General features: G+C 42.6%; 1 protein-coding gene across 20 annotated transcripts in view; it reads right to left on the minus strand.

Annotated features, from left to right (window-relative positions):
• The window catches only part of Kalrn (kalirin RhoGEF kinase), a 598,249-nt gene that overhangs the window by 31,389 nt on the left and 553,342 nt on the right, over positions 1-13,518 (minus strand). For 9 of the 20 annotated variants that reach the window (XM_090345153.1, XM_090345067.1, XM_090345058.1 and 6 more), the window contains 4 exons: positions 8,492-8,730; positions 6,571-6,827; positions 3,011-3,134; positions 1,863-1,922 (listed from right to left, as the gene is read on the minus strand). In XM_090345153.1, coding sequence (XP_090201279.1) covers positions 1,863-1,922; positions 3,011-3,134; positions 6,571-6,827; positions 8,492-8,730 — 680 coding nt within the window. Of the gene's footprint in view, positions 1-1,862; positions 1,923-3,010; positions 3,135-5,784; positions 6,828-8,491; positions 8,731-13,518 lie in introns of those variants that run through there. The other 11 variants (XM_090345162.1, XM_090345024.1, XM_090344999.1 and 8 more) reach the window with 4 other exon arrangements.

A 13,518-nucleotide genomic window follows, 5' to 3' on the forward strand; every position in this document is an offset into this window, starting at 1 on the left:
TGTGACCAATGAAATACAAGGAAAGAAGAGCTAGGAATTTCCCCTGCTTTCCTTATTCTCTAAGTTACGTTTAGGCTACAAATGTTACATCTGCTTCCTTCCTCAGCACATTCTATTACCGATTCCTGCCAGATTTAGCTCAGTGGCAATAGCTGAACTCACAGCCATTTTCAACTACATGCCTCTAGCCTGATTCAACTTAGTTGGCTTTTTCCACAGCCAACCTCTCCATTCTTAGGCATCACAATCTTTCTTGAGTTTTGTGTATGTGTGTTTTAAAAATAATATGGTGGTGAATTTCTTTAGTATTAGGTAAAATTGGAAGAAGAATGATAAAACACTAAATAAGTGGAATGTTCAGTGCTATACAAAACTTTTCAAAATTCTATATTTTGCATTTAGGGAAAATCTCCAAACTTTTAGTGGTTTTGGAGGGTAAGAGAAAAACATTACAATCTACCATGAAAGGCAAAATGGCAGGAATGCTAGTTCCCTGCTTGCTCTAATTCTCCGGGGGTTGTGAACTGATGATAGCTGTCTTAAGCCAACTACAAACCTGATGGATTAGGATCAGAAGTGATGTTCTTGGTGGCAGAGGGCTGGGGTCATCTCCCACACTCCCTGCTGCCTACCCCCTCCTGCCTTTTTCTTGTGCCTGTTCTGGGGTTTTAATTCAGGGCCTCTTGCTTGGCTTGTTTTTGCTCAAAGCTGGCACTCTATCACTTGAGCCATACTTCCACTTCTGGCTTTTTGCTAGCTAATTGGAGATAAGAGTCTTATGGACTTTTCTGCCTGGGCTGGCTTTGGATCATGATCCTCAGATGTTAGCCTCCTGAGTAGATAGGATTATAGGCATGAGCCACCAGTACCTGAGGTCTCCATACTTCTGTGAACCTGGAGGGTGGGCAAGGTCTGCTGTGCAGTGTTACAGCTTCACCAGCTCCAGAAAGGCTTCTAGCAAGACTGCAGGGAGGGGAGCTGCTCTCAGGGCTTTTTTTCCTTCCCAAGGTGGGCCTCATCTCACTTATGGACCCTGGGATGGGCAAAGGTGAACTCTGGAGTTGCTCTCATCATACCACATTTGTTCCCCATCAGGTACACACGATGACTCTGTGCCAGGTCACCACAAACCCACACTTAAGATGAAAAAAGATAAAAGGGAAGAGGAAAAAAAGGAAAAGAAGGTGCAGGGAGAAAACAAAAAGAAAGCAAAGGGCCAGGAGTTTGGCCTAGTGGTAGAGTGCTTGCCTAGCATGCACGAAGACCCGGGTTCTATTCCTTGGTACCACATTCTTAGAAAAAGCCAGAAGTGGTGCTGAGGCTCAAGTGGGAAAGCTCTAGCCTTGAGAAAAATCCAAGGACAGTGCTCAGGCCCTGAGCTTAAGCCCAGGACTGGCAAAAAAAAGCAGAAAAAAAGCAGAAAAAAAGCAGAAAAAAAAGCCAAATGAAGATCCTGTCCCTTACCTGGGAACTAACCACTGTTTTATAGCACTATGCACCATGAAAAATGTGTCCTCAGTTTCAAATAACAAAGTTGAGTACTTTCTACATAAATCCAAACTTTCCAAAGAAGAAAACATGAAGCAAGCATTCAAGAAAACAACTACAAGTTTTTTTTTTGTTTTGTTTTTGGTTTTTTTAAAAGGAAAGTATTGAGGTAGAGTTTCCTACCAAAACAGGGCTGAACTAGGTCTGTTTGTTTGATTTAGGATAGGATATCCATAGATGCCCTAACATCAGAATGTATCCTTGAATGACTGGTCACTTTAGCAAGGCCAATGTTACACAACACATTAATGAATAGTTTTTTTTTTAAGAAAAGGCAATCGGTGTAGGAAATAGGACAACATAGCTGCTTCTACCTCCATGCTAGTATTAGGGTCAAGATCATCATACTCTGACTCCTCGGAACTGTTCGTCTCCTTGGTTGGCAGCATGAGGAGGGGGAAGAGAGAAAACACAGTTAGAATGCAAGTTGCCTTGATTAGCAAAGGAAGAGAACTTCAGAGAAGCATGGGCAATAGGAAACGGGGCAGAGGAGTAACAGGTGCTTTCAGGTAGGGATGTGTATCACCAAAGGGCAACAGCATGCTCTTTTTAGGGAGAGGAGGCTGGGTCTGTGGACAGCTGCGGATCTCACAGGAAAGAGCAATGCAAGCCACCGAAAGAAGCATGAGCAGTATGAAATTAAACTCTTCTCGGGTGGTAAGGCTGGGCTTCCCAAACCAGGGCCAGGGACCGCATCCAATTTCTTTTCCCCAAGAACAAAGGATGTTAGAATGGGTTTCTGACATTTCTGTAAGGCTGGATATGTTGTCACAAAATTAAAGAATTCATTTCCATTTTCCAGATGTACATCTTCTCAGAAATCTCAGGCTTAAAACAAGGTAGACCATGCTGTTTTAGGATGGGGTGGAGGGGGTCTTCCAGGCCCAAGATTAAACCAAGATAATGACTTGAGTTCCTTCTCTAACTTATCTTCCTACCCTGCCCTTGCAGAGGGGTTAGTGATTTAAAGTTGGTATGGTGTGAACTCTCGGGAAAAGAAATGCAACTTTACCAAGGATATATGATGGCCCTTGAACTCCAAACCTCAGTGTGCCCATGGTGAGGGGTTTGGAAGGCTTTCCTAACTCCTGTAGCTTGCAGATGTTCTGAAACCTAGGATACTGAATGGGCAGCTTTGAGAAGTTTAATGTGAAATCAAGCATCTTGCATTTCTAAGAGAATAATGCTGCAGATCACTTTGCTATAAAATATCTGGACAGTCTAAAGAGAAAGGTATAAAAAGAAAATTAAAAGAGGTACTTACTTGACTTGAAGTTGCCAGGAGAAACGAAAAATAAAAAACAAATCCATCTTGCATGCAAAATATTGCTAAGCTACTTCCCCTCTGGTTCCCAAATTGGGCAAAGAAAAAATAAAAATCCCCAGCCACCCAAATTGCCTTGTGAGAATGTTGTGGGGTAGGAGTGGATGAGAGGGACCCAGCTCCAAATACCTTACTCACTTTAACAGAGACTTTGGTGCCCAGAATATCCTTGGGTTTACGAGACCCTGTGGCTTCACTTTTACCCGTGTTCTCCACTTCCGCCCGCTTTCTCATTCGTAGAGTATGCCATGAACATGACTTCCTGTTGTACCAAAAAATGCACCAATCAAAATGGCAGGTTGAGGCAGAGTGAGGCTGGTGGGCAGGCTTGCTACCTTGGAGTGAGTCAACTGAGGTGTTCCAGTCAAGCTGCTGGCTTTAGTCCCAGACCTGCAGCTCCTGTGGTAGGCTGCAGCTGACCTCACCTTCACCCGGAAGTGAGTGAGGGGCAATTCTGGCTCCTTGTGAAAGATGCACAAGGTGATTGAAGCAATCGGAAATAATGTAAGTGCCAGGTCACTAAACGACCCAGTGAGGTCTCTAACTTATTTGGTGAAGCCTTTTAGGAATGAGGGTTCTTTTCATGAGGGTATGATGGATGGGAAAGGATGGAGAGTGGAAGGATAGGAATAGAATGTATTCTTCTGGGCACAAGCCACTGGCATTTCCCAAGACCCAGATATAAAGACCAAAAAGGATGGTTTGGAGGTTCCTAACTCATTCTTTATACTTGGGCTTACCACTCCCAAATACAGTGTTTTTTGGGGGAGTTAACTTTACTGAATGGCTGAGTACTACTTGTGTATGTGGACACTTTAAAACACACTGCTTCACCTATGTTCTTCATATCACCCAATGTTTATGTTTGTCACCCACTAAGTGATTTAGTAGGGCTAGACCTCATAGGTGCCCCGCCCTCAGGGAGGTGATGATAGCTGAGACCTTCCACCATATTAATTCCTTCCCACTAGAGGTGAGGAGATACTTCTTCACAGACAAAGAAAGAGAAGCTCAGAGCGGTGCTCTTGAATTCCAAATCCATCCAACTCAAAAGCCAAGGCACACAGCACTGGGGAACTGGACAGGCATTATTTCAGACGTGGACGCAGGGTTTGGATGAAACTGCAGCCACGGTCTGTGACTTTCCTTTTAGTGCCTTGTGGTTAAGTGTGGGGCTTGGTAGACAGGACTTCAGGGAGGGAACCTTTTTCACATGGGGAGAGAAGGTGAGATGTAGGGGGAAGGAATATACTGTAGAACAAAATAGCTATTCCTTCTCCATAATACTCCACATATATCAAGAGCCTTGTAAAAATTACTTATTTCCTAATCTATAGGCCCAAAAGTCACCTGAGGAGGAAGAAGCAATTCCAAGCCTTTCATTCTTTGCGGAAATGGTCTTCTTCAGAAGGCCAGGTTTTTGTTTTGTTTTATATCTTCTGATTGGCAGGCTCTGTAGGCTCCATGACCTAATTGTTCTGCCTCAGTGAGAACCAAGAATGAAAGTGGTATTGACCTCCAATGGTACCCATCATAGACTTTTGGTTTATATCTTCACCTCCAAACCCATATCCCTGGCTCCTCTAAGAATATCTTGAGTCTAGAAAGATCTTACCAAAAAGACCCCAGGGCAGAGGACATTGTGTGTGTGTGTGTGTGTGTGTGTGTGTGTGTGTGTGTGTGCGCGCGCGCGCGAGCTTTGGGGTGTGTTCCTACACTACTGCTACCCTCCCAGTTCCTTAGGATACTTGGGGATAAATGAGGAGTGCTAAAAATAATGTTCAGAAGGAAAACCAGAACAGCACGAGTGGCAAGACAGGCTCAATTTCAGTTGCTTCTTCCCAGAAGAACACGTCAGCATGGTTTGGGGAGTTTCCATCTCTTGGCTGAAAGCCTGAGGACTGATGTGGACACAGCATTTCTGTGACATTTATCCTGTGGGCAACCTAACCAATAGTGACCCTGTGGCCACAGCAGGCCCTGGAAAGTGTGTGGTGAGCGGCCTTTGCAGATAAACACTGACATTACTTTTGGTCAGTTGCCACCTCTGTGTAAGAGCAGCTTGCCAGTGCTCAAATGATCCTTGTATATTTCAGTCTGCTCCCATTTCCCAGCCTCCTCCCTGCCCTCTTATGGAAAGTGGGAATATGGGACCAACAGACCAAAAGGTGAGGAGGAAGATGTGCTTAGTGCTTGGGTAAGGAGAGGGGAAACCATTAAGAGTTAGCTCTGCAAGGACTCCAAGTAAAGGCAATATCAGGTTCCAAGGGCCTTGACTCCCAAGGTCCCAAAAGCAACCCAAACCAAATATTTTGAGAAGAAAATGGATGAGTCCTATTTTATCTCATGGGCCACTGCTGATTTCCTGTAGTTACCTGGTGAGTCCAAGGTGATTGGAGTCACCTTGGTCATTCTTTCCATTAGTTTCTATCCTATGACCTAGAGGAAGGGCCAAAGAAGCACTGGCATTGCTGCTTGGACACCTTGCGCTCGGTCCATGGGCATGGAGGGCAGTGGGGGAAGGCAAGCCAATACTTGCTGTCTAGTCCAGTCATCCATTCACACCAGCACATCAAGGTTGACCAGTTGCTGGGAACCCGCTGGTCAGGTCCTTTCTCATCTTTAAGTCAGAGAAACCCCACGGGGTCATGTGCAGGGGGACCTAGGGGTGGCACTTTAATAACAAAAGCACTTGCTATGTACCAAAAAATACCTGCTCATGTATCCAACCCCTAAAATATAGACAAGATTAAAAGAGAGAGAGAGAGAGAGAGAGAGAGAGAGAGAGAGAGAGAGAGAGAGAGAGAGAGAGAGAGAGAAAGAGAATCATTTGCAAATTTAAAAGTCCAAGAAAGATGAAATAGGGGGAAGAAGGGTCCACTAGTCTTTAACCTCATTAAAACATGCTCATGGTGAAAATTTATTTTACATATTTAAAATAGTACATTTAAAGTTATTAGTTACATTACAGGTACAATGATGAACATTGTGTCTCTCCATTATATTGCACAACCTGACTTTATCCATATGGGTTTCTTTAAATAGTGCAAATACTTTATACAGGAATGTGTTTGGAAGGGTCTTCGCAACCAAAACAAGGAAAAAGAAATTATCTTACAAATGACCATGAACATATATTAAAATGACAGGGGAGGGAGGAAATAAAAAAAAAGTTACAATTTGTACAGAGGATTTGCTATTGACAACCAAAAAATTTCCCTCTCTTCTGGGAGAAGCAGCAGGCCTCTGACCTGTCCAGGTCTGGCAGTGTGTGCTAAGGTTGTTTTTTGGTGTCAATCAAAAAAATATATAACTTGATACAGTATAAATAGAAGTCCAGTCCAGTGAGTCCCATGGTGGGTCGAATGTAGCAATGGAAGGTATATCTTTTGTCACCTAGGGTTTCAGTAGGGTTCTTTTCTTAAGGAGTAGGGGGGGACGGGAGGAGGAGGGGAGGGGATAAACATAAAATTATAAACAAAAAGAAGGAAAAACCACCACCAAAACCTCCCCAGAACAATCCAGCCTGGATGCTCCAAGCTGTAGGTAGTCCCGCACTCACTCACACCTCTCTTCCAGTGGCACTCCTGAATAAGCAGCAGTGATTCCCTACTGTATGTTTGCATTTTTATGTTCTTTTCTTTTCTTTTTTTTTTTTAATCCACATACTTTCCCAGGGAAGCCAACAAGGCACTTACTTGATGCTCCCGTCACTATTTTCTGCTGCTGCTGTGGCTTTGGTGAGGGGTGCCAGGATGTTGCCCGGAACCCAGCCCTCAGCGGCTGGGGAATGATCACTGGCAGGCTGGTGTACCAGGCACATGTTCTGCTGGTTGACGGCGAGGACCTGGACCACCTCACCTTGGCTCACACAAATTTCATTCTCCTTCAGTGCATAGTAATCTTTGATCACCGCCATGGATGAGGTCCCATTGCAGCCTCCGAGGTCGTTCTGCTAGGAGACAGGGAGAGAGGGACATGAATGCTGGGAGACTGGTTCATGCAGGAATACTCTGCACCCTGCTGTGTGGATAAAAGTCAAATCTCCCACTAGAGGGATATACAGTAGGTGGGACACTTCTTGAGCGATGCCATTATGTTCACAAACATGCTTTGGAAATGTGTTTTTATAGCAGTGCTTCAAATAATATTATAATTGAGGTAAACACACACAGATACTGTCTAGCTACATTGCTATCAAAGATATGATCTTAGTATTCAAGCTTTCCATCAGCATTCTCTTGCATTAGAATGGCAGGAAGAACCTGACATCAGTAGCACATGGATATGTAAGTACTTGGCAGTGAGGTGGGGGCAAAGGTCAGGGGTCACAATCCTCTTCTATGCATAGGACACAGATTCTTTGAGATTATCTTTATTTTCCCTTTTGAAAACCATCCATTGGCTGTACTCTACAACCTGACTGTGATATAGGAGTAAGATGAACACTTCTACTCAATTCAAAGGCAAGGCCATGACTTGCCCTGACCCAACTACCTGTGGTATAGAACTTCCATCCTCACTTACTAATACAGGAGGAGCAGCTTACATGACTCTTCATGTGACTCTACATCACAGTGATTACTTCTGGGTAGACCTGAAGCTCTTCAGGATACCCTACAGCCTGGTGAGAGCTAGAAATGCTTGAATAGGTAAACAAATCCTAAGGTAATTACAAGTGATTCCCAAGGACCAGGTTTTCTAGGGTGGAAAATCATTTCCAGGTCATGTGATGAGATAGATTGCTACAGTTACTTATCAATAATTAGTTTCAACAAAATTAATATCAATGATGTGGGGGGGGAGAATAAAACTACAGAATTGGACCATGCAGGACAAAGTACAAGTATTCCTATTCTTAGACCCACTGAGTTCTAAAGGCAATTGAGGCCTGAGGAAGGATTTGCTAAGATATTTCTTCCAGATTCTTGTGCTTGCTAGGAAAGTGCTCCACAGTGTGGCTTGGGCCACAATCCCAAACCCTCTGTTTGGATTTTGTTTTGAGCTATGGTTTTGGTAACATTGCCTGAGGTGGTTTAGAACTCAGAAACCTCCTGCCTCAACTTTCTGACTTGCTGGAATTATTAGAATGTCATGCTAAGGATTTTTTTTGGGGGGGTGTAAGCCCTGGGGCTTGAACCCAGGGCCTGAGTGCTGTCCCTGAGATTTTTTACCCCCAAGAGCAGAGCGTGGCTTGAGCTACAGTGCCACTTCTGGCTTTTTCTGAGTAGTTTAGTAGAGATAAGTCTCATAGACTTTTCTTCCTGGGCTAGTTTCAAACCTTGATCTCTCAGATCTCAGCCTCCTGAGTAGCTAGGATTACAGGAGTGAGCCACCAGTGCATGACAACCACAAACTAAGGTTTTAAAACCAGTGAAGAGTTTGGAGTAAACATCAGATCACCTTATTCCTAATTTCGGATTTTCCCATTTTTCTCCTGATCCAAATGCATTTTGGGGTCCAAGCAGCTGTGTAGAGTAGGTCTATGGTAATGTATATTGACTGTCATGATGGTGACAGAACTGTGGGTTATGGAACCTGGCTTCTTGTATGTACAGGGTAACAATCACCTTCTCCATATCTTACTGGTGACAGGGCAGAGCAACAAGCTGTCTTTACCTTGCTGGCCTCAAACTTGTCCCCAGACTGGTGGTAGTCGAACCCTGGACTGCCATTGGAGGTAGATATCTTCAGAGGTGGCAGAGGTGGGTTATAGCTGGAGCCCTTTGGAGGCTTCTCTGAGCCCATGGGGACAGAGGAGTATGGCCTGGGGCTGGCCTGGGGAGCCCTGGCAGGCTGGGGCCGCATCACAGCTGAGCTCCTTTCCTTCCGCTGATACTCAATGGGAGACTGTAGTGCTGCAGGATAAGAAGAAAGTTGTCCTCAGCCCTGGGAATCCTATAAGCACACAGGTCTACTGGGTGCCGGGCTCTGTGTTAGACATGTGGATACATGATAATTTAAAAAAAATTATCTTTGACAACCACTGGAAAGCAGTATGGCAGTTCCTCCAAAGACTAAACATAGAACTCCCCTATGACCCAGCAATTCCACTACTTGGCATTTACCCAATCGTCCAAAAACAAGGACATACTAAATCCACTAACACAACGATGTTCATTGCAGCACTATTTACCATAGCAAAGATATGGAGCCAACCCAGATGTCCCTCAGTTGATGAGTGGATCAACAAGATGTGGTATTTGTACACAATGGAATTCTATGCGGCTGTCAGAAAGAATGACATGCCCCATTTGTTAGGAAATGGAAAGACTTGGAAAAAAAAAATCATAGTAAGTGAAGTAAGCCAGACTCAAAGGAACATAGGCTCAATGGTTTCCCTCATTTGTCATAATCAGTAGAAACCTTGGGCTCTCCTAGCAGAGATTTGCAATAGAGCAAAACCTACATACAGAAGGCCATATAGTATGATGCTAAATGAAAGGACCTCTAGGATATAGAAACAAAAGCCATATAATGAGTGATTGTTGTCCTTAATGTACTATGTTATCTCTCATCTCTTTTGCTGTACCTTGGTTATCTCATATTGTTACAGTATCTCACTTTGTTATCTGATATATTGGATATATTTGTATTTGGTTATTTGAAATTGGATAGGGAAGGTAGGAAAATAAGATGAGGGGTGGGAGTGGGGGGGAGGGAAATGGGGACCAAGACATGAGAAGGGGTATCAATGTATGTGAATTAATGTACCTTCTATCTGGTGAATATAATGTAACCCTTCTATTAATTACAATTAAAAATATATGAAAAATAAATAAATAAATAAATTTACCGCAAAACTATGTAAAAATATCTTTGAGTAGTTGTACAAAATGGTTTCAATTCAACATGTCAATTTATAACAGATACTTGTTTTTAAGAAATTGTGAAAATCAGATCACTGCCTAAACAACAAAAAGATAAAACAAAATTCATGACATATTTGAATCATAAAACATTGCCCTTTTGGAAGAGATTAGGTTATGTAATGTGTGTGCACTTGTGTATGGTTTTGTGTCTAGCAATGGAGCGTGTAATGAAGAGCTCAGGAAGGGATGACATTTAGACTCCCCAGGAAGGAAGCAAGGCTACAGTCTAATTATCTAGAGCCTAGGGCCTTCTGTCCTGATTGAGGGAGAAGGTACTGGACAGATCAGGGAAGATGGGGGCCCATCATCTGGCAGATCCAGAAAACCAGGCTGGTGAGACTTAATTATAAGAGATAGATTACATGAACTTTAAATCTGCTTTTGCTTTTTCTTGCCTTTTTGCAATCCTGGAGACTGAACTCAGGGGTCTGAGTGTGCTAGCAAGTACTTTATCATTGAAAGACATGCCTAGCCCTTGGATTTTTTTTTTGGTTATCATCTTTTCATTTTATTTCATCTTTTATATTTTTATTATAATTAATAGAGCGGTTACAGTTATATTTGCCAGATAGAAGGAGCATAACTTCACACATACTGATATCCCTTCTCATGATTTTGTCCCCATTTCCCTCCCCCTCCCTCTCCCCCTCCCCCATCTTGTTTATCCCCTTCCCTTTTTATTTCAAATAAACAAATAAACATATATATATATATATAATATATCAGATAACAAGGTAAGATACTGTAATAATATGAGAATAACCAAGGGACAACAAAAGAGATGAGAAATAACATAGTACATTAAGAACAACAATCACACATTATACAACTTTTGTTTCCATATCCTGGAGGTCCTTTCATTTAGCCTCATCCTATATGGCCTTATGTATCTAGGTTTTGCCCTATTGTAATCCTCTGCTAGGAAAGTCCAAGGTTTATACTATTACAAATGAGGGAAACCATTGAGCCTATGTTCCTTTGGGTCTGGCTCACTTCACTTACTATGATTTTTTCCAAGTCTTTCCATTTCCTCACAGATGAGGCAATGCCATTCTTTCTAATGGCAGCATAATTCCATTGTGTATAAATACCATATCTTGTTGATCCAATCATCTACTGAGGGGCATCTGGGTTGGTTCCATACCTTCACTATAGTAAACAGTGCTACAATGAACATCATTGTGCTAGTGGTTTTAGTATGTCCTTGTTTCTGGACGATTGGGTAAATGCCAAGTAGTAGAATTGCTGGGTCATAGGGATGCTCTATGCTTAGTCTTTTGAGGACCCGCCATACTGCTTTCCATAGTGGTTGAACAAGTTTACACTCCCACCAACTGTGTAGTAGTGATCCCTCCTGGCCACATCCCCGCCAGCATTTGCTGATATTAGATTTCTTGATCATGGCCATTCTAACTAGAGTGAGGTGGAATCTCAGAGTTAGCCCTTGGATTTTTGAGACATGGTATTTCTATGTATCTGAGGATGGCCTTGAACTATCTATGCAGTCCAGGTTGGCCTTGAACTTACAATCCTCTTGCCTCAGCCACTTGAAATCTGGGATTAGAAGCATTTGCCACCTGCCCGGCTAAATTTAAAGTTTAAAATCTAACTGTACCATCAGAACCATGTTTTGGAATATTAACCTTAAAGCAGTTAGCAGATGGACTGAAGAAGACATACAGGCTTCTCTTCTCATTCAAAAGACATGAGATCGTAATAAGCAAGAAGCCAAAGTCTAAACAGAGTCAGGAGAAATCAGGGACTGACAACCTAGATGTGAAATATTAGTAGGAATCGAAGTGACTCATGTTGGATGCTGGGAGGAGGGAAAGCAACTCACAACACAGGAGAAACTGATCTGAACGGGAAGATATGAGCTTTGCTTTACTCAAATTAAGATAGAAAGTTCCAACTCAAACGAGTTGCACTAATGAGTGCACATGCACCCAGGCAAATGCCACCCAGTCCTGTGCAAAGTACTTCCAGAACTGTCCTGAATGTCATTTTTATCAGTGTTCACTGTAGCGTATATTTAAATGGGTTAACAGTTGGCACTTACAGATGTCCAATTATAGGGATTTTTTTTTTCACAGCCACAGATCCACATTTCAGTAGTACTCAACAGAGGCCACATTCCTTTCTCTTTGTGGTCTCAGGAGAGAAATCGCCTGAGACTCCGCACTCATGTAAGTAAAAGCCTAGCATTGTTCTATTACTACATCCTGTTCACGTGAGTGTGTCAAAGTATTTAACAGGTCTGCCAGAACATAGCCCCTGCCCTGGAGAGCTTTCTGTGGACATTAAATATTTAGACAATGATAACCTAATAGGAGGAAGGTCTCCTGGGACTATTCAAATCTAGATTGACTATATACAAAACAATACAGTTCCAAGTTTTAAGTACTAAGTGTACTTACTTGATAATTAGGCCCATCAAACTGAATGTATGACTCAATATCTATTGCTAGGATTTTGGTACAACTTACTTGTATGAAATAATTGTGCTTGAGCATTTAAGGTGTATGCTCCTTTCTTCTCCCTCTCTCCCTCTCCCTCTCCTCTCATCCCCTTCTTTTCCTCACTCCTTCCTGCCCCTCTTTTTACTAGTACAAAAAAAGATAAAATAGATAAGTAAAGAAATAAAATATTGTGTCAAATTCCTTACCATGGATAAAGCTGACACTGCAGTGTAGTGAGACCTGGATTAGGAAGGCAGCTCTTCCCTTTGCCCATAGCATTTGTTTTCATGACAGACACCTGGCACATGCTCTACTTGTGGCAGTTGAAGAAGTCAAGACCCTTGTATTGGCAAGAAGAGGTGATAGACCGAGGGATGGCCCATGAGAGTACGCATGTGTGTAAGGACAGAGGGCATGTTGCACGATCTCAGTACAGCTAAAAAGGAAATGCACTGCAGGATGACCTGTATAGTAGCCATGTATATGTGAGTGCATGCACTATAATCTTCAGTACTACACTGGCAAGAAGAGAGAGATACCTGTGGTGGGAATATGTATACACACAGGTGCAGGTATGTATGAGTATGTGTTGATGTAGTACAGATTTCAGGATGAGGAAGGGTTGGTGATACATCTGTAGATGGTCTGTTGTGCATGTGAGTGTGTGAATGTATGAACATATATGTGCATTTGTGTGTGTGTGTGTTATGTGTGTGTGTATACATGCAGATATGTGCTTACTGAGTCTTCCTTACTGGCTCCATTTAGGCCTCAACTTCAAACTCCATCTTGGCTCCATAGATTTCTAGTACTACCAACTCAGATGATTAGCATTAATTTAAAGCTGCATACCTCCTTTCACACGCCAAAATAAATATGAAGAAATCCCAGCAGGAGTGAAAACCAAACAAACAAGGTAGCAACTCTACTCTCAAACTTGTCAGGGAACCCTTGCAGGGCCTGTGGAGGGCTATGTTCTCTGTATAATCAGATGTCTGTACTGGAAAGTTTTTGGGTACCAGACATCAGTCTCCATTGGGAAAATGGGTGTCATTAATGCTGGCTCTATGCACAATTCACAATTGTGCCCAAATGATCACCAGCTGGTAATGGAGGCCATAGCCATGCTCAGAATGTCTACAAAAGAACTTCTCTTCTATCAGCAAGACAGGACTTCTTTCTCACACACTATCTTATCTGTTCCACTTATGTATATAGGTTTAGAAGAATTCTAATGTGTTTCTGAAAAGTAAAAGGCTGGAGTCTCTTTCGTCTCCATGAGGCTTAAAAGTGGTGTGGATTCCCCTGAAATGAC

The sequence above is a fragment of the Megascapheus bottae genome, chromosome 1 (assembly GCF_031878675.1).
Source record: "Megascapheus bottae isolate mThoBot1 chromosome 1, mThoBot2.hap1, whole genome shotgun sequence".
Lineage (NCBI taxonomy): Eukaryota > Metazoa > Chordata > Mammalia > Rodentia > Geomyidae > Megascapheus > Megascapheus bottae.